The 22030-nt window shown below is 53.3% G+C and overlaps 2 protein-coding genes across 2 annotated transcripts in view; both read left to right on the top strand.

The window, feature by feature from the left end:
- LOC144500567 (uncharacterized) overlaps positions 1–22030 on the top strand; it is a 1101151-nt gene that overhangs the window by 400251 nt on the left and 678870 nt on the right. The window lies entirely within an intron of this gene.
- On the top strand, positions 18660–19708 carry LOC144500257 (E3 ubiquitin/ISG15 ligase TRIM25-like). The gene has a single exon (XM_078222932.1). The coding sequence runs from the start codon at positions 18660–18662 to the stop codon at positions 19554–19556; it is 897 nt and encodes a 298-aa protein (XP_078079058.1). The 3' UTR covers positions 19557–19708.

Here is a 22030-nt window from a genome sequence, read left to right as displayed (position 1 = left end):
TTTTCGATGGTTTCGATGTTTTCAATGCCCTCATCCCCAGCGACACCCCCATCCCCCAGCAACACGCCCCTCCAGCCCCCAGTAACAACCACCTATCCCCCAGCAACACACGCCCCATCCCCCAGTAACACACCCCCCATCCCCCAGCAACACACCCCCCATCCCCCAGCAACACACCCCCCATCCCCCAGCAACACACCCCCTATCCCCCAGCAACACACCCCCCATCCCCCAGCAACACACCCCCCATCCCCCAGCAACACACCCCCCATCCCCCAGCAACACACCCCCCATCCCCCAGCAACACACCCCCCATCCCCCAGCAACACACCCCCTATCCCCCAGCAACACATGCCCCATCCCCCAGCAACACACCCCCTATCCCCCAGCAACACACCCCCCATCCCCCAGCAACACACCCCCCATCCCCCAGCACCACACCCCAATCCCCCAGTAACACCCCCATCCCCCAGCAACACACCCCCCATCCCCCAGCAACACACCCCCCATCCCCCAGCAACACCCCCCCATCACCCCAGCAACACACCCCAATCCCCCAGTAACACCCCCATCCCCCAGCAACACCCCCCATCCCCCAGCAACACCCCCCCATCCCCCAGCAACACCCCCCATCCCCCAGCAACACCCCCCCATCCCCCGGCAACACCCCCCCATCCCCCAGTAACACACCCTCCATCCCCCAGCAACACACCCCATCCCCCAGCAACACCCCCCCATCCCCCAGCAACACCCCCCATCCCCCAGCAACACCCCCCATCCCCCAGCAACTCCTCCCCATCGCCCAGCAACACCCCCCATCCCCCAGCAACACGCTCCCCATCCCCCAGCAACTTCCCCCCATCCCCCAGCAACACCCCCCATCCCCCAGCAACACACCCCCTATCCCCAGCAAAAACCTCCATCCCCCAGCAACACACCCCCCATCCCCCAGCAACACACCCCCCATCCCCCAGCAACACACCCCTATCCCCCAGCAACACACCCCCCATCCCCCAGGAACACACCTCCCATCCCCCAGCAACACACCCCCCATCCCCCAGCAACACACCCCCCATCCCCCAGCAACACACCCCCCATCCCCCAGCAACACACCCCCCATCCCCCAGCAACACACCCCCTATCCCCCAGCAACACATGCCCCATCCCCCAGCAACACACCCCCTATCCCCCAGGAACACACCCCCCATCCCCCAGCAACACACCCCGATCCCCCAGCACCACACCCCAATCCCCCAGTAACACCCCCATCCCCCAGCAACACACCCCCCATCCCCCAGCAACACACCCCCCATCCCCCAGCAACACCCCCCCATCACCCCAGCAACACACCCCAATCCCCCCGTAACACCCCCATCCCCCAGCAACACCCCCCATCCCCCAGCAACACCCCCCCATCCCCCAGCAACACCCCCCATCCCCCAGAACACCCCCCCATCCCCCGGCAACACCCCCCCATCCCCCAGTAACACACCCTCCATCCCCCAGCAACACACCCCATCCCCCAGCAACACCCCCCCATCCCCCAGCAACACCCCCCATCCCCCCCCAGCAACACCCCCCATCCCCCAGCAACTCCTCCCCATCCCCCAGCAACACCCCCCATCCCCCAGCAACACGCTCCCCATCCCCCAGCAACACCCCCCCATCCCCCAGCAACACCCCCCATCCCCCAGCAACACACCCCCTATCCCCAGCAAAAACCTCCATCCCCCAGCAACACACCCCCCATCCCCCAGCAACACACCCCCCATCCCCCAGCAACACACCCCCTATCCCCCAGCAACACACCCCCCATCCCCCAGCAACACCCCCCATCCCCCAGCAACACCCCCTATCCCCCAGCAACACATCCCCCGTCCCCCAGCAACACCCCCCATCCCCCAGCAACATCCCCCATCCCCCAGCAACACCCCCATCCCCCAGCAACACACCCCATCCCCCAGCAACACCCCCCATCCCCCAGCAACACCCCCTCCATCCCCCAGCAACACCCCCCCATCCCCCAGCAACATCCCCCATCCCCTAGCAAAACCCCCCATTCCCCAGCAACACCACAATCCCCCCAGCAAAACCCACCATGCCCCAGCAACACCCCCAAGCCCCAGTAACTCCCCCCATCCCCCAGCAAAACCCCCCATCCCCCAGCAACACCCTCCATCTTCGAACAACACCCCCATCCACCCAGCAACACCCATCATCCTCCAGCAACACCCCCATTCCCCCAACAACAACCCCCATCTTCCAACACCACCCCCTTACCCCCCAGCAACACCCCCATCCCCCCAACACCCCCCATACCCCAGCAACACCCTTCATCCTCCAGCAACACCCCCATTCCCCCAACAACAAACCCCCATCCCGCAGTAAACCCCCCATCACCCAATAACACCCTCCCCATTACCGAGCAATTGGGCGGCACGGTAGCACAGTGGTTAGCACTGCTGCTTCACAGCTCCAGGGACCTGGGTTCGATTCCCGGCTCGGGTCACTGTCTGTGCGGAGTTTACACATTCTCCCCGTGTCTGCGTGGGTTTCCTCCGGGTGCTCCGGTTTCCTCCCACAGTCCAAAGATGTGCGGGTTAAGTTGATTGGCCAAGCTAAAATTGCCCATTAGTGTCCTGGGATGCGTAGATTAGAGGGATTAGTGGGTTAATGTGAGGGTTAGAGGGATTAGCAGGTAAATATGTAGGGATACAAGGATAGGGCCCGGGTGGGATTGTTGTCGGTGCAGACTCGATGGGCCGAATGGCCTCTTTCTGCACTGTAGGTTTTCGATGGTTTTGATGGTTTCAATGCCCCCATCCCCAGCGACACCCCCATCGCCCAGCAACACACACCCCCAGACCCCAGTAACACACCCCCCATCCCCCAGCAACACACACCCCCAGACCCCAGTAACAACCACCCCATTCCCCAACAACACACCCCCATCACCCAGCAACACACCCCCCATCCCCCAGCAACACAACCCCATCACCCAGCAACACACCCCCATCCCCCAGCTTCTCATCCCCCATCCCCCAGCAACACACCACCCATCCCCCAGCAACAAACCCCCCCAGACACCAGTAACAACCCCCCATCCCCCAGCAACACACCCCCATCACCCAGCAACACACCCCCCATCCCCCAGCAACACACCCCCATCACCCAGCTACACCCCCATCCCCCAGTAACTCCCCCATCCACCAGCAAAACCCTCCATCCCCCCAGCAACACCCCCATCCGCCCAGCAACACCCGCATCCGCACAGCAACACACCCCATCCCCCAGCAACACCCTCCATCTTCCAGCAGTACCCCATCCCCCCGGGAACACCCCCACCCCCCCAGCAACACCCTCCATCTTCCAGCAGCACCCCATCCCCCCAGCAACACCCCCACTCCCCCAGCAACACCCCCCATCCGCCCAGCAACACACCCCCATCCCCCAGTAACACATCCCCGCATCCCCCAGCAACACATTCCCCATCCCCCAGCAACACTCCCGTCCACCAGTAACACACCCCCCATCCCCCAGCAACACCCCCCATCCCCCAGCAACACACCCCCCATCCCCCAGCAACACACCCCCATCCCCCAGCAACACACCCCCCATCCCCCAGTAACACTCCCCAACCCCCAGCAACACACCCCCCATCCCCTGCCAACACACCCTCATCCCCCAGTAACACTCCCCAACCCCCAGCAACACACCGCCCATCCCCAGCAACACAGCCCCCATCCCCCAGTAGCACACCCCCCCATCCCCCAGTAGCACACCCCCCCATCCCCCAGCAACACACCCTCATCCCCCAGCAACACACCCCCCATCCCCCAGCAACACCCCCCCCATCCCCCAGCAACACCCCCATCCCACAGCAACACACCCGTCGCCCCAGCAACACACCCCATCCCCCAGCAACACCCTCCATTTTCCAGCCGCACCCCATCCCCTCAGCAGAACCCCCATCCCCCCAGCAACACCCCCCATCCCCCCAGCAACACACCCCCATCCCCCAGTAACACACCACCCCCATCCCCCAGTAACACCCCCCCGATCCCCCACTAACACATCCCCCCATCCCCCAGCAACACATTCCCCATCCCCCAGCAACACTCCCGTCCACCAGTAACACACCCTCCATCCCCCAGCAACACCCCCCATCCCCCAGCAACACCCTCCATCCCCCAGCAACATCCCCCATCCCCCAGCAATACCCCTTATCCCCCAGCAACACAACAATCCCCCCAGCAAAACCCACCATACCCCAGCAACACCCCCATCCCCCAGTAACTCTTGATTTCTCGAGGATTTCTCGAGGAATTAAGGGCTATGGGGAGAGAGCGGGTAAATGGAGTTGAAATCAACCATGATTGAATGGTGGAGTGGACTCGATGGGCCGAATGGCCTTACTTCCGCTCCTATGTCTTATGGTCTTATGGTCTTAACTCCCCCATCCACCAGCAAAACCCTCCATCCCCCAGCAAAACCCCTATCCCCCCAGCAATACCCCCCATTCCCCAGCAACACCCTCCATCCTCCAGCAACACCCCCATCCCCCAGCAACACCCCCCAATCCCCCCAGCAACACACCCCCATCCCCCAGTAACACACTCCCCATCCCCCAGCAACACACCCCCCATCCCCCAGCAACTCATCCCCCATCCCCCAGCAACACACCACCATCCCCTAGCAACATACCCCCATCCCCCAGCAACACCCCCCATCCCCCCGGCAACAGCCCCCCCATCCCCCAGTAACACAACCCCCATCCCCCAGCACCACCCCCCCCCCCTATCCCACAGCAGAACATTCCCCTTTCCCAGTAACACACCCCTCCATCCCCAGCAACACCCCTCCATCCCCCAGCAACACACCCCTCCATCTTCCAGTAACACCCCCCCAATCCCCCAGCAACAACCCCCATTTCCCAGCAACACCCCCTATCCCCCAGCAACACACCCCCCATCCCCCAGCAACACACCGCCCATCCCCCACCAACACACCCTCATCCCCCAGTAACACTCCCCAACCCCCAGCAACACACCGCCCATCCCCCAGCAACACACCCTCCCATCCCCCAGCAACACCCCCCATCCGCCAGCAACACACCCCCCATCCCCCAGCAACACCCCCATCCCCCAGCAACACCCCCCCATCCCCCAGCAATACCCCCATCCCCCAGCAACACACCCCCCATCCCCCAGCAACACCCCCATCTGCCAGCAACAACCCCCATCCCCCAGCAACACCCCCCCATCCCCCAGCAACACCACAATCCCCCCAGCAAAACCCACCATCCCCCAGCAGCACCCCCAAGCCCGAGTAACTCCCCCCATCCCCCAGCAAAACCCCCCATCCCCCAGCAACACCCTCCATCTTCGAACAACACCCCCATCCACCCAGCAACACCCATCATCCTCCAGCAACACCCCCATCCCCCCAACAGCCCCCATCCCCCAGCAACACCCTTCATCCTCCAGCAACACCCCCATTCCCCCAACAACAACACCCCCCATCCCCCAGCAACACCCCCATCCCCCAGCAACACCCCCCAATCCCCCCAGCAACACACCCCCATCCCCCCCAACAACAACCCCCATCCCCCAGCAACACACTTCATCCTCCAGCAACACCCCCATTCCCCCAACAACAACCCCCATTCCCCCAACAACAACCCCCATTCCCCCAACAACAACCCCCCCATCCCGCCGTAAATCCCCCATCACCCAATAACACCCTCCCCATTACCGAGCAATTGGGCGGCACGGTAGCACAGTGGTTAGCACTGCTGCTTCACAGCTCCAGGGACCTGGGTTCGATTCCCGGCTCGGGTCACTGTCTGTGCGGAGTTTACACATTCTCCCCGTGTCTGCGTGGGTTTCCTCCGGGTGCTCCGGTTTCCTCCCACAGTCCAAAGATGTGCGGGTTAGGTTGATTGACCAAGCTAAATTACCCCTTAGTGTCCTAAAATGCATAGATTAGAGGGATTAGTGGGTAAATGTGAGGGTTAGAGGGATTAGCAGGTAAATATGTCGGGATGCAGGGATAGGGCCCGGGTGGGATTGTTGTCGGTGCAGATTCGATGGGCCGAATGGCCTCTTTCTGCACTGTAGTTTTTCGATGGTTTCGATGTTTTCAATGCCCTCATCCCCAGCGACACCCCCATCCCCCAGCAACACGCCCCTCCAGCCCCCAGTAACAACCACCTATCCCCCAGCAACACACGCCCCATCCCCCAGTAACACACCCCCCATCCCCCAGCAACACACCCCCCATCCCCCAGCAACACACCCCCCATCCCCCAGCAACACACCCCCTATCCCCCAGCAACACACCCCCCATCCCCCAGCAACACACCCCCCATCCCCCAGCAACACACCCCCCATCCCCCAGCAACACACCCCCCATCCCCCAGCAACACACCCCCCATCCCCCAGCAACACACCCCCTATCCCCCAGCAACACATGCCCCATCCCCCAGCAACACACCCCCTATCCCCCAGCAACACACCCCCCATCCCCCAGCAACACACCCCCCATCCCCCAGCACCACACCCCAATCCCCCAGTAACACCCCCATCCCCCAGCAACACACCCCCCATCCCCCAGCAACACACCCCCCATCCCCCAGCAACACCCCCCCATCACCCCAGCAACACACCCCAATCCCCCAGTAACACCCCCATCCCCCAGCAACACCCCCCATCCCCCAGCAACACCCCCCCATCCCCCAGCAACACCCCCCATCCCCCAGCAACACCCCCCCATCCCCCGGCAACACCCCCCCATCCCCCAGTAACACACCCTCCATCCCCCAGCAACACACCCCATCCCCCAGCAACACCCCCCCATCCCCCAGCAACACCCCCCATCCCCCAGCAACACCCCCCATCCCCCAGCAACTCCTCCCCATCGCCCAGCAACACCCCCCATCCCCCAGCAACACGCTCCCCATCCCCCAGCAACTTCCCCCCATCCCCCAGCAACACCCCCCATCCCCCAGCAACACACCCCCTATCCCCAGCAAAAACCTCCATCCCCCAGCAACACACCCCCCATCCCCCAGCAACACACCCCCCATCCCCCAGCAACACACCCCTATCCCCCAGCAACACACCCCCCATCCCCCAGGAACACACCTCCCATCCCCCAGCAACACACCCCCCATCCCCCAGCAACACACCCCCCATCCCCCAGCAACACACCCCCCATCCCCCAGCAACACACCCCCCATCCCCCAGCAACACACCCCCTATCCCCCAGCAACACATGCCCCATCCCCCAGCAACACACCCCCTATCCCCCAGGAACACACCCCCCATCCCCCAGCAACACACCCCGATCCCCCAGCACCACACCCCAATCCCCCAGTAACACCCCCATCCCCCAGCAACACACCCCCCATCCCCCAGCAACACACCCCCCATCCCCCAGCAACACCCCCCCATCACCCCAGCAACACACCCCAATCCCCCCGTAACACCCCCATCCCCCAGCAACACCCCCCATCCCCCAGCAACACCCCCCCATCCCCCAGCAACACCCCCCATCCCCCAGAACACCCCCCCATCCCCCGGCAACACCCCCCCATCCCCCAGTAACACACCCTCCATCCCCCAGCAACACACCCCATCCCCCAGCAACACCCCCCCATCCCCCAGCAACACCCCCCATCCCCCCCCAGCAACACCCCCCATCCCCCAGCAACTCCTCCCCATCCCCCAGCAACACCCCCCATCCCCCAGCAACACGCTCCCCATCCCCCAGCAACACCCCCCCATCCCCCAGCAACACCCCCCATCCCCCAGCAACACACCCCCTATCCCCAGCAAAAACCTCCATCCCCCAGCAACACACCCCCCATCCCCCAGCAACACACCCCCCATCCCCCAGCAACACACCCCCTATCCCCCAGCAACACACCCCCCATCCCCCAGCAACACCCCCCATCCCCCAGCAACACCCCCTATCCCCCAGCAACACATCCCCCGTCCCCCAGCAACACCCCCCATCCCCCAGCAACATCCCCCATCCCCCAGCAACACCCCCATCCCCCAGCAACACACCCCATCCCCCAGCAACACCCCCCATCCCCCAGCAACACCCCCTCCATCCCCCAGCAACACCCCCCCATCCCCCAGCAACATCCCCCATCCCCTAGCAAAACCCCCCATTCCCCAGCAACACCACAATCCCCCCAGCAAAACCCACCATGCCCCAGCAACACCCCCAAGCCCCAGTAACTCCCCCCATCCCCCAGCAAAACCCCCCATCCCCCAGCAACACCCTCCATCTTCGAACAACACCCCCATCCACCCAGCAACACCCATCATCCTCCAGCAACACCCCCATTCCCCCAACAACAACCCCCATCTTCCAACACCACCCCCTTACCCCCCAGCAACACCCCCATCCCCCCAACACCCCCCATACCCCAGCAACACCCTTCATCCTCCAGCAACACCCCCATTCCCCCAACAACAAACCCCCATCCCGCAGTAAACCCCCCATCACCCAATAACACCCTCCCCATTACCGAGCAATTGGGCGGCACGGTAGCACAGTGGTTAGCACTGCTGCTTCACAGCTCCAGGGACCTGGGTTCGATTCCCGGCTCGGGTCACTGTCTGTGCGGAGTTTACACATTCTCCCCGTGTCTGCGTGGGTTTCCTCCGGGTGCTCCGGTTTCCTCCCACAGTCCAAAGATGTGCGGGTTAAGTTGATTGGCCAAGCTAAAATTGCCCATTAGTGTCCTGGGATGCGTAGATTAGAGGGATTAGTGGGTTAATGTGAGGGTTAGAGGGATTAGCAGGTAAATATGTAGGGATACAAGGATAGGGCCCGGGTGGGATTGTTGTCGGTGCAGACTCGATGGGCCGAATGGCCTCTTTCTGCACTGTAGGTTTTCGATGGTTTTGATGGTTTCAATGCCCCCATCCCCAGCGACACCCCCATCGCCCAGCAACACACACCCCCAGACCCCAGTAACACACCCCCCATCCCCCAGCAACACACACCCCCAGACCCCAGTAACAACCACCCCATTCCCCAACAACACACCCCCATCACCCAGCAACACACCCCCCATCCCCCAGCAACACAACCCCATCACCCAGCAACACACCCCCATCCCCCAGCTTCTCATCCCCCATCCCCCAGCAACACACCACCCATCCCCCAGCAACAAACCCCCCCAGACACCAGTAACAACCCCCCATCCCCCAGCAACACACCCCCATCACCCAGCAACACACCCCCCATCCCCCAGCAACACACCCCCATCACCCAGCTACACCCCCATCCCCCAGTAACTCCCCCATCCACCAGCAAAACCCTCCATCCCCCCAGCAACACCCCCATCCGCCCAGCAACACCCGCATCCGCACAGCAACACACCCCATCCCCCAGCAACACCCTCCATCTTCCAGCAGTACCCCATCCCCCCGGGAACACCCCCACCCCCCCAGCAACACCCTCCATCTTCCAGCAGCACCCCATCCCCCCAGCAACACCCCCACTCCCCCAGCAACACCCCCCATCCGCCCAGCAACACACCCCCATCCCCCAGTAACACATCCCCGCATCCCCCAGCAACACATTCCCCATCCCCCAGCAACACTCCCGTCCACCAGTAACACACCCCCCATCCCCCAGCAACACCCCCCATCCCCCAGCAACACACCCCCCATCCCCCAGCAACACACCCCCATCCCCCAGCAACACACCCCCCATCCCCCAGTAACACTCCCCAACCCCCAGCAACACACCCCCCATCCCCTGCCAACACACCCTCATCCCCCAGTAACACTCCCCAACCCCCAGCAACACACCGCCCATCCCCAGCAACACAGCCCCCATCCCCCAGTAGCACACCCCCCCATCCCCCAGTAGCACACCCCCCCATCCCCCAGCAACACACCCTCATCCCCCAGCAACACACCCCCCATCCCCCACCAACACACCCCCATCCCCCAGTAACACTCCCCTACTCCCAGCAGCACACCCCCCATCCCCAGCAACACAGCCCCCCATCCCCCAGTAGCACCCCCCCCATCCCCCAGCAACACACCCCCATCCCCCAGCAACACAACCCCATCCCCCAGCAACACACCCCCCATCCCCCACCAACACACCCCCCATCCCCCAGTAACACCCCCCAACCCCCGGCAACACACCACCCATCCCCCAGCAACACAGCCCCCCATCCTCCAGTAGCACACCCCCATCCCCCAGCAACACCCCCCATCCCCCAGCAGCACACCCCCCATCCCCCAGTAACACCTCCCATCCCTCAGCAACACACCCCATCTCCCAGCAACGCAGCCTCCTCCATTTTCCCCCCAGTAACACACACCCAGAACTCATGCAGTAGTGAGCACAGACACTGCTGTTTGAATAGTCCTGAGGCTGCAGCACTGCCATTTCAAATGCCTTCCAGCACATCCTTCAGTTAGAAAAGTGCTGAGTGCACTGGGACCCAGCAGCACCCCCAGCTCACCCGAGGTCAATGCTGAGACCCGGATCCGTGCTACAAATCGGACATTGGACACCGAGCTAAGCAACAGCTTCTCCCCCCCCCACACACTCACAGAGCCCTCCTGACCCGAAACGCAACATGGCCGCAATAAAAGGATCTCCTGTGAGCAGCACGGAGCTGTCTGACATTAGACACTTACCTCCTCACTAACCCTCACTGGTGGAGCGCCAGAATTGGACTTTTATCGACCCTCTCTGTTCCAGACTTGGAAGAAATTCTTAGAAATTCTTAGAAAGTCTTAGAAACTGATCCGGAATGGGTGAAAGTGGTGATAAAGGCAGACGTGCGGGTAAAGTGGGGCGTGCATCTCATTAAGTAGATTAAAATACATGCAGAATTATTTAAGTTGACATCATTCCTATTTTGGGCAGGTTCCCGATCGTGACCATTTTCAGGCCTTGGTAAAGTGTGAACTGGCATGGAAACAGGTGCACATTACACTACTCACCTCACGTCCAACTTTACCAAATTTCAACGCTTGAAAATGGGTGCAACACGATGGTTAAAATCTCGGCCTAAGTGATATTTTCAGTTTATTTGGTGTTCCTAGAGAGAGCAGCGAGTCTCAAGTTTTTGATAAGCCATTTCAGCATGTGTCTGAGAAGTAGAATATTGATCATCGTACTTCCTATCCACATTATCCAAGATCTAACAACCTAATTCACATGGTGATATCCCTCATTCTCAAATGTGAACAGACCAAGCAAGATCTACACATTGCAATGTTACATCTGAGAGTGACACCTTTAAGTGCAACTATTCCATCACGGACAGAGTTCATGTCTGGCAGTTCAGTGCAGCCCAATTCACCTACTCTTACCCATTCTACTTTCTCAGAAACTCGAGGGCAACTTTTAAAACTGCAAGAAAGGATGACAAATGTGTACAATAAATGCAGGTACAGAATTGATAAATTTGCAATTCATAGAGTCATAGATGTTTACAGCATGGAAATAGGCCCTTTGGCCCAACTTGTCCATGCCGCCCTTTTTTTTTAAACCCCAAAGCTAATCCCAATTGCCTGCATTTGGCCCATATCTCTCTATACCCATCTTACCCATGTAACTATCTAAATGCTTTTTAAAAGACAATATTGTACCCGCCTCTACTACTACCTCTGGCAGCTTGTTCCAGACACTCACCACCCTCCGTGTGAAAAAATTGCCCCTCTGGACACTTTTGTATCTCTCCCCTCTCACCTTAAACACAGTTGGGACAAGTTTGCATCCAAGGTCCCACAGAAGGTATGTGGCAACCAGCCAAGGTGACAAGGGCTTGCTCAGAATCAAGGTCCTATGCAACCAGTCCACAGGCATGACATAGGATGCTACTGGGATGGTTTGAGTTATGAGGAGAGGCTGGATAGACTGAGACTTTTTTCTCTGGAGGGTAGGAGGCTTAAGGGGTGATCTTATAGAGGTCTATAAAATAATGAGAGGCATAGATAAGGTAGATAGTCAACATCTTTTCCCAAAGGTGGGGGAGTCTAAAACTAGAGGGCATAGGTTTAAGGTGAGAGAGGATAGATACAAAAGGGTCCAGAGGGGCAATTGTTTTCACACAGAGGGTGGTGAATGTCTGGAACAAGCTGCCAGAGGTAGTAGTAGAGACAGGTACAATTTTGTCTTTTAAAAAGTACTTAGACAGTTACATGGGTAGGATCGCTAAAGAGGGAAATGGGCCAAATGGAGGAAATTGGGACTAGCTTAGTGGTAAAAACCGGGCAGCATGTACAAGTTGGGCCGAAGGGCCTGTTTCCATGCTGTAAACCTCTATGACTCTATGACAAATCAGATATATTTCAGCTCCTCTAACATCTATTGCATTGAGGGCAAGATCCCAAATACAACCATGAACAACATTCAAGAATGACAAACCCAAAGTTCAGTGAGTAATTAAAGAAACCTCCAGACTAGGTTACGATTACAAGATCTGGGTATACCAGCAGATTACCTCTGCACTTTAGGGGATCATAGATTAATCTGTTGAATATGCTTATGTAATGGTAACTAAACATCAACTTGTATTGTAAATAGTTTTTTTTAAGTTTATTTATTAGTGTCACAAGTAGGCTTACACTAGGAAGTTACTGTGAAAAGAAGTTAAACTTGTTTAGAAGGGGATAACGTATATTTAAAAAAGATAGAGGAATGTTGCAACATGCTTTTAAGGGATTGCAACATGACATCATAAAGAAGTGTATCATACAATCCAGTTTTAGTTTGACTTTTGTTAAAACACACTCTCTGCTCATGATGTCTGCAAAGCAAACTTCATGTTCTTATGTATCTGTTCTCATGTGCCCAATCTTAATAAATGAATCCACAACGTGTTTATCCCAATTCTTTATGAGTGATTGTTGCCTTTATATCATTATAAAGTCACAACAGTTTTCATGCAAGGGCTGCAAAAGAAAGAGGTGAAAATATTGCAGCTCCCCTTGATTTGGGAACAAAGGTTTTCTAAGGAAAAGTCCTTAGAATGGAAAATAACACATCACTCTTCACTTAAGAAAAGTGAAAACGAATATTTTATAGTGTGTGTAAAATCTGTCAGTGGGAAATTGCTATCGCCTCTCATAGAGTGGCTGAACACATAAAAATGTTCAGAAAATGCTGAAAATCTCAGCAAGTCTGACAGCTGATAGAGAATAGAGCCAATGTTTCAAATCCAGATTGGCTCTATTCTCTCTCCACAGATGCTGTCAGACCTGCTGAGATTTTCCAGTATTTTCTGTTTTTGTTTCAAATTCCAGCATCTGCAGTTTGTCTTTACCTAAAAATGTTCATCCAATCAGAAAGAGCCAACATAGATAGGTGAAAGATAAATCGGACTGACAAACATGACTGAATTTTCTATTGAGGTAGTGGACAGGAGAATTTCTATGGATGTTATTTATATGGACTTCCAGAAGGCATTTAATAAAGTCCCTCATAAGAGACTGCTAGCTGAAGCTTCTGGAATTGAAGACAAATTGTTGACTTGGTCAGAAAACTGATCGTACGGCAGCAGATGAAGAGTAGGGATAATGAGCAGACACTTCAATAAGCAGGGATCTCGTTATGGGGCCTCAACTAATCATCATAGTTATTAATGACTTAGATGATAGGATAGAAAGCCACATATCCAGGTTTATCACTGACAAAAAGCAGATGGCAGTGTACACAGTGTAAATGGAAACAGAAAATTACAAAGGGATATTGGGAAAGTGAATGAACAAAACTGTGACAAATGGATTTCAATGTACGCAAATGTGAGGTCAGTCCTTTTGGATGCAAGAACAATAAATGGAGCAGTTTCTAAATAGTGACAATCTGGAAACAATGGAGGTCCAGAGAGATTTAGAGGTTTAAGTAATTGGATCATTAAAATGTCAGGAACAAGTACAGCAAGTAATCAAATAGGCGAATGGAATGCTGGAATTTATGTATCTATAGGAGTAGAACACAAGGGGGCAGAAGTCATTCTTCAGTTGTATAAAGCCCACATCTGGAGTGACTGTGAGCATTTCTGGGCATCACACCTTAGGAAGGATTTATTAGCCTTGGAGGAAGCACATAGAAGATTTACCAGAATAATACATGGTTCAAAGATATGCGGGTCAGGTGGATTAGCCGTGCTAAATTACCCCTTAGTGTCAGGGGAAGTGTGAGGTAATTCACTTTGGTAGGAATAACAGATGTGTTGAGTATAGGGCTAACGGGAGGACTATGAATAGTGTGGAGGAGCAGAGGGATCTAGGTGTATGTGTGCATAGATCCCTGAAAGTTGGGAATCAAGTAGATAAGGTTGTTAAGAAGGCATATGGTGTCTTGGCGTTTATTGGTAGGGGGATTGAATTTAGGAGTCGTAGCGTTATGTTGCAACTGTACACAACTCTGGTGCGGCCGCACTTGGAGTACTGTGTGCAGTTCTGGTCCCCACATTACAGGAAGGATGTGGAGGCTTTGGAGAGGGTGCAGAGGAGGTTTACCAGGATGTTGCCTGGTATGGAGGGGAGATCCTATGAGGAGAGGCTGAGGGATTTGGGATTGTTTTCGCTGGAAAGGCGGCGGCTAAGAGGGGATCTTATTGAAACATATAAGATGATTAGAGGTTTAGATAGGGTGGATAGTGATAGCCTTTTTCCTCTGATGGAGAAATCCAGCACGAGGGGGCATGGCTTTAAATTGAGGGGGGGTAGTTATAGAACCGATGTCAGGGGTAGGTTCTTTACCCAGAGGGTGGTGAGGGATTGGAATGCCCTGCCAGCATCAGTAGTAAATGCGCCTAGTTTGGGGGCGTTTAAGAGATCCGTAGATAGGTTCATGGACGAAAAGAAATTGGTTTAGGTTGGAGGGTCACAGTTTTTTTTTTTAACTGGTCGGTGCAACATCGTGGGCCGAAGGGCCTGTTCTGCGCTGTAATGTTCTATGTTCTATGTTCTATGTTCTAGCCAGGGATAATGGGGATAGGGCCTGAGTGGGATTGTGGTCAGTGCAGACTCAATGGGCCAAATGGCCTCCTTTTGCACCATAGGATTCTATGAAAAAGAAGAGTTAGAAGAGGTTACACAAACTAGGGTTGTATTCATTGGAATTTGGAAGGATAAGGGTGATTTGATCATTGTTTTCACAGGGAACAGATAGAGCAGATAGAGAGAAACTATTTCTGCTCTTTGGGAGGACCTTTGACCCTGGAACAAAACCTAAAAATTAGAGTCAGACCTTTCTAAAGTGCATCTAGGAACCATATGTGCAAGCAAAGGGTGGTAGAAATGTTAAATTCTCTTCCACAAATCGCAGTTGATACCAGAACAATTGTTAATTGAAGCTGAGATTGATTGATTTACATTAACATTGATTTAGTGGTTTGGATCAGAAATTGGTTAGCTGTAAGAAGACAGGGGGTGGTGGTTGATGGGAAATTTTCATCCTGGAGTTCAGTGGTGTACCGCAAGGATCTGTTTTGGGGCCACTGCTGTTTGTCATTTTTATAAATGACCTGGATGAGGGCGTGGAAGGATGGATTAGTAAATTTGTGAATGACACTAAAGTCGGTGGAGTTGTGGACAGTCGGAAGGTTGTTGCAGGTTACAGAAGGACATAGATAAGCTGCAGAGCTGGGCTGAGAGGTGGCAAATGGAGTTCAATGCGGAAAAGTGTGAGGTGATTCACTTTGGAAGGAGTAACAGGATTACAGAATACTGGGCTAATGGTAAGATACTTGGTAGTGTGGATGAACAGAGAGATCTCGGTGTCCATGTGCATAGATCCCTGAAAGTTGGCACCCAGGTTGATAGGGTTGTTAAGAAGGCGTACGGTGTGTTAGCTTTTATTGGTAGAGGGATTGAGTTTCGGAGCCAAGAGGTCATGTTGCAGCTGTACAAAACTCTGGTGCAGCCGCACTTGGAGTATTGCGTACAGTTCTGGTCGCCATATTATAGGAAAGATGTGGAAGCATTGGAAAGGGTGCAGAGGAGATTTACCAGGATGTTGCCTGGTATGGTGGGAAGGTCTTATGAGGAAAGGCTGAGGGACTTGAGGTTGTTTTCGTTAGAGAGAAGAAGGTTAAGAGGTGACTTAATAGAGGCATACAAGATGATCAGAGGATTAGATAGGGTGGATAGTGAGAGCCTTTTTCCTCGGATGGCTAGCACGAGCGGACATAGTTTTAAATTGAGGGGTGATAGATATAGGACAGATGTCAGAGGTAGGTTCTTCACTCAGGGAGTAGTAAGGGCGTGGAATGCCCTGCCTGCAGCAGTAGTAGACTCACCAACATTAAGGGCATTTAAATGGTCATTGGATAAACATATGGATGATATTGGAATAGTGTAGGTTAGGTGGGCTTTAGATTGGCTACACTGGTCGGCGCAACATCGAGGGCCAAAGGGCCTGTACTGCGCTGTAATGTTCTATGTTCTATGTTAACTAGAGATATTAAGGGGTGTGGGTCACTTGGTTCGGCTTAAGAGCTTAAATGGTATATTCCTGTTCTTTTGTAGACAGTAGCACAGCGGTTAGCACTGCTACCGCACAGTGCCAGGATTTTATGATTCTAACCCTGACAAAGCAAGATGATCCCTCCTTGTCCTTCTTGACCTGGCTGCAACCTTTTACCAGGCTATCCTCCAGATGGGCGGCACGGTAGCACAGTGGTTAGCACTGCTGCTTCACAGCTCCAGGGACCTGGGTTCGATTCCCGGCTTGGGTCACTGTCTGTGTGGAGTTTGCACATTCTCCTCGTGTCTGCATGGCTTTCCTCCGGGTGCTCCGGTTTCCTTCCACAGTCCAAAAATGTGCGGGTTAGGTTGATTGGCCATGCTAAAATTGCCCCTTAGTGTCCTGAGATGTGTAGGTTAGAGGGATTAGAGGGTAAATATGTAGGGATATGGGGGTAGGGCATGGGTGGGATTGTGGTCGGTGCAGACTCGATGGGCCGAATGGCCTCTTTCTGTACTGTAGGGTTTCTAGGATTCTATGCTTTCTCTACTGTCAGCTTGCTGGATGGGACTGTTTATTTTCTGGTTCCACAGTGGTTAACACTGCTGCCTCACAGCACCAGGGAACTGGGTTCAATTCCCGGTTTGGGTCACTGTCTGTGTGGAGTTTGCACGTTCTCCCCGTATCTGCGTGGGTTTCCTCCGGGTGCTCCAGTTTCCTCCGACAGTCCGAAAGACATGTTGGTTAGGTGCATTGGCCATGCTAAATTCTCCCTCAGTGTACCCAAACAGGCGTCGGAGTGTGGTGACTTGAGGATTTTCACAATAACTTCATTGCAGTGTTAATGTGAGCCTGCTTGCGACGCCAATAAATAAACTTTAAAAAAAAGAAACCTCCAAACAGTCAAAATGTGCATATGTTGGTGTCAAATTGTGAACATATAAATAATATTTGTATAAAACTGTATAAATGTGTGCATGTATAGAATTGCAGATGTAAAATATAATGATTTATGAATTATGGATTTGATGTGTTGATGTGAAGTGTATGAATGTTTGCTTAATCATTTGCGCAGGCTTCTGAGATGATGACTCTGGAACTCAAAACTTTGAGATTAAAGGCTATAATTTGTGATGAGACTTTTTTGCTTGAAATGTACAAAGGCTGCAATCTTCTGTTGATGGACCTGGAGGGGGAAAAGTGTACCAGGATAATCACATTTCACAGACAAGTGATGGGATCGTGAAATAGATCAATTTTAGTAATAGGTTTTCCCTGTGAATTCAAACACTGAGACCAGCTTTACTGAATTAATTTATTATTCCGAGGAACCCACAATAAACTTCAATCTATAAATTAAAATTAACTGTGGTTGTAATGTTTATCGTAATAAATATCTGTTCTATTCTTATTGCCTTGAAAGTCACATTCAAAATAGACTAACCTCAATTAACTCAAAATCATTTTTTTGGATTAAAAATCAACCAACTGTTAAAGCGTTCCAAAACTAACCTGATTGCACTCAATAGAGGAAGGAAACTATTGGCCTTGGAGTTACCAATTCTGGTTGGACGACTTCCTGGAGAGATGATCATACGATGTAAATACTTTAAGAACATTTTCATTGCACAGTAGCTTATTGGTAATGTTACTGGACTAGGGATCCAAAGACCTGGAATCATGTTGCAGAGACATGAGTTTAATTCTCACCATGGCAGCTAAGGAATCTGAATGTAACTAATTAATAAATCTGAAATGCATGTCTAGCCTCATTAATACGGTGGCACAGTGGTTAGCACTGCTGCTTGACAGCGCAAGTGACACGGGGTTCAATTCCTGGCTTGGGCCACTGTCTGTGTGGAGTCTGCATGTTCTCCCCATGGTTTTTTTTAAGCTTATGTATTATTGTGACAATTAGGCTTACACTAAAACTGCAATGAAGTAACTGTACAAATCCCTCAGTCGCCATATTCTGGCGCCTGTTCGGGTACACTGAGGGAGAATTTAGCATGGCCAATGCACCTAACCAGCACATCTTTTGGACTGTGGGAGAAAACGGGAGCACCCGGAGGAAACCCACGCTGCCACAGGGAGAATGTGCAAAATCCGCAGCGACAGTGACCCAGACCGGGAATTGAACCCAGGTCCCTGGAGCTATGAGGCAGCAGTGCTAACCACTGTGCCACTGTGCCATGAAGAACATCGCTGAGCTTCCTGTAATCTCATTGGACGCGAGCAATCTCCCTAAACCAATAGAGATCGATGGCAGGAAGGTGGAGCTGGTTGAGAAAGTGGTGGTTGCTCTAAAACAGGCGCTGGGGCGGCAGATGAAGTGTTCACTGGAGCAGAGAGTGCGGCAACTGGAGCAGGCTGAGAGAAACAAATCCAAACCGTCACCCAATCAAACCCCAAAAACAGCCACAGATGAGGAACAAGATCCACAGAAAACCAAGTCTAGACCGTCATCCAGTCAAAACCAACCATCATCTCCATACAAGGAAGGAGGGCTAAGAACGTCTCTGCCCGCCCTCACCCTCGCGCTGAGCAGAGCCGAGTTAATGCACTATAACTCCAAGATTACCTATGACCATCGGACGGCCCACAAGAAGCTGGTTATAAATGATCGCTTCACTGTCCTGAGTTTGGTTGAGCAGCCGCAGTCCTACCCTGACCAACCTGAGAGATTTATCAACTGTTCGCAGGTGCTGGGCCTGCAGAGTTTCACTAATGGTCGCCACTACTGGGAAGTGAGCAATGATGGCGGCAGTTTCTGGGCGATTGGGATTGCCTGTGTTGGGGTGGATAGGAGGGGGTCTCGGAGCCGTCTCGGCAGGAATGTGCTCAGCTGGTGTGTGGAGAGTTTTGGCCGGAAGCTCTCAGCCTGGCACGGAGACCGGGAGATGGTCCTGAATGTGCAGCTGCCCAGGGTGGTGGGAGTTTTCCTGGACTTTGCTGCGGGACATGTGGCCTTTTATTCGGTTTCCAATGTCCCAATGCTACTAATTAGCTACAAAACAGAGTTTCAGAGCCGAGTGTTCCCAGCTTTCTGGCTGAGTTCCAAAGATGCCAAACTGACTCTGGTCCAGTAATCCAATCGAGTTCTGGATCCAGCTTTAAAAACAAATTCAGCGAAATCGTCCAGTAAAATTCAGGGTTAATGTTCTGGCAGTGTTTGTGGAGAGTTTAATAAGATTTGAAACATAGATTCTGCCGCCTTCTCCCCGTAGTTGCTGTCCTGGGGTGGGGAAAAGGCCCCTACCCCCTCCCCACTGGGTGACTGTTCCTCTGCAGGAGGTCCTCGGTGCTGCTTCATCAATGACCTTCCTTTCATCATAAGATCAGAAGTGGGGATGTTCCATTCGCAACTGGGGGTGGCACGGTAGCACAGTGGCTAGCACTGCTGCTTCACAGCTCCAGGGTCCCGGGTTCGATTCCTGGCTTGGGTCACTGTCTGTGTGGAGTTTGCACATTCTCCTCGTGTCTGCGTGGGTTTCCTCCGGGTGCTCCGGTTTCCTCCCACAGTCCAAAGATGTGCGGGTTAGGTTGATTGGCCAGGTTAAAAATTGCCCCTTGGAGTCCTGAGGTGTGTAGGTTAGAGGGATTAACGGGTAAATATGTGGGGGTAGGGCCTGGGTGGGATTGTGGTCGGTGCAGACTTGATGGGCCGAATGGCCTCCTTCTGCACTGTAGGGTTTCTATGATTCTATGATTCACCCTGCATAGGTTTCCTCTCGGTGCTCCGGTTTCCTCCCACAGTCTGAAAGATGTGCTGTTTAGGCGTATTGACCATGCTAAATTTTCTCTCAGTGTACCTGAACAGGTGTGGCGACTAGGGGATTTTCACAGTAACTTCATTGCAGTGTTAATGTAAGTCTACTTGTGACGTAACACTAATAAATAAACTTTTAAGCTTTAATAATGGTTATGAAACTTCTGAATTGTTGTAATGGTTCACTAATTACCTCCAAGAGCAGGAAACTATCATCCTCATTCAGTCTGGCCTCTGCATGACTTCAGGTCCACAACAATTGTGCTTGATTCTTAACTGCCCTCCACTTGCCCCAATGAGCCACGCTGTTGATCAAACTGCCATAGGAAGAGTATTGTGGGTGACTGACATGGACTGTAGCAGTCCAAGAAGATGGCTTGCCACCATCTCCTTAAGGGCAGTTAGGGGTGGACAGTAAATACAGACCCTCACTACAACATGCAGTTGTGAGTAGTTCTGGGCATCACATCGAGGAGGGCTATATTGGTCTACACATCCCAAGAATGAATATAAAAGATGAAGGCCGGAATTTTCCAGCCGTTCACGTCAGCAGGATTCTCCGGTCCCGCTGCAGTGAACAGAGATTTGGCTGAATAAAATTCTCCGTTCTCACTTGCCGCGGCAGTGGGGTGTGAACGGCTAGAGAATTCCCCTACTTACTTCTACTCCCGTTGGCTTCTTCATTGAGACTTTCAAATCTTCTTTCACATCTTTTTGTTTAACAGAACTGGAAGAAAGTCATGTTTTTATCTGCAGCTAATCTCATTTCCATTTCCACCTACACTCCTCTGATCATTGTTTTGACAACCTTCTGAAGTTTTTGATGCGTATCACAATCAACCATTTACAAAGCTGCTTTCTCTTCCACCTACCTACCATCAGCTGCCTCGCTGATTCATTTTGGGCAGCCTCTTTGATTCTGATCTTGCAAATGTGACAAATTAGCCCACCCTTATGTTCAGATGTAAATCTTTGAAGATGTTCCTCTACTGAGGACTTAATAAATTATTCCTGCTGTCAATTTATTTCATCTTTTGCTCATCAACCACCCCCCACACTGACTATTTAGCATTCTTAACTATTTAGATGAGTGCTTGAAATGCCATGGCATACAAGGCTATGGACCAAGTGTCGGATGATGGGATTAGAATCGATAGGTGCTTGATGGCCGCCACAGACAAGATGGGTCAAAAGGCCTCATTCAGTTGTGTAAAACTTGACTCTTTAACTCCATTTCTCCACCACTATTGTTTTAACAGTAAAAGTTCCACAGCTCTCCTCTCTAGGTACCTCCAAACCCACACTTCACCTCTTGTACATCTTCTCTTTCACTTAATGGCAGGAGGAGGCCATTCAGCCCCTCAAGCCTGCTCTGCCATTCAGTTTGCTCATGGCTGATCTGTATCTTAACTCGACCCACCTCGATCTTCCAGCCATTAATACTCTTGTCCATTAAAAATCGGTCAATTTCAATGTGAACTTGACCCACAAACTCAACAGGATCTTTGGGGAGAGAGTGTTCCACAATTCCGATGCACTTTGTCTGACAAAGTGCTTCCTGCATTATCCTTGAACAGCCAAGGAGGTGGATGGGGGCCAAGGAGGTGGATGGGGGCAAGGCAGTGGACGTGGTATATATGGATTTTAGTAAGGCGTTTGATAAGGTTCACCATGGTAGGCATCTGCAGAAAATGCAGATGTATGGGATTGGGGGTGATCTAGGAAATTGGATCAGGAATTGGCTAGCGGATAGGAAACAGAGGGTGGTGGTTGATAGTAAATATTCATCATGGA

Source organism: Mustelus asterias, chromosome 11, assembly GCF_964213995.1.
Source record: "Mustelus asterias chromosome 11, sMusAst1.hap1.1, whole genome shotgun sequence".
Classification (NCBI taxonomy): domain Eukaryota; kingdom Metazoa; phylum Chordata; class Chondrichthyes; order Carcharhiniformes; family Triakidae; genus Mustelus; species Mustelus asterias.
The sequence above is the reverse complement of the archived record's forward strand: the minus strand, read 5'-3'. Positions and strand labels throughout refer to the sequence as shown.

Coding starts and splice junctions, on each gene's coding strand:
- LOC144500257 (XM_078222932.1), top strand. CDS start 18,660: ATGAAGAACATCGCTGAGCTTCCTGTAATCTCATTGGACGCGAGCAAT.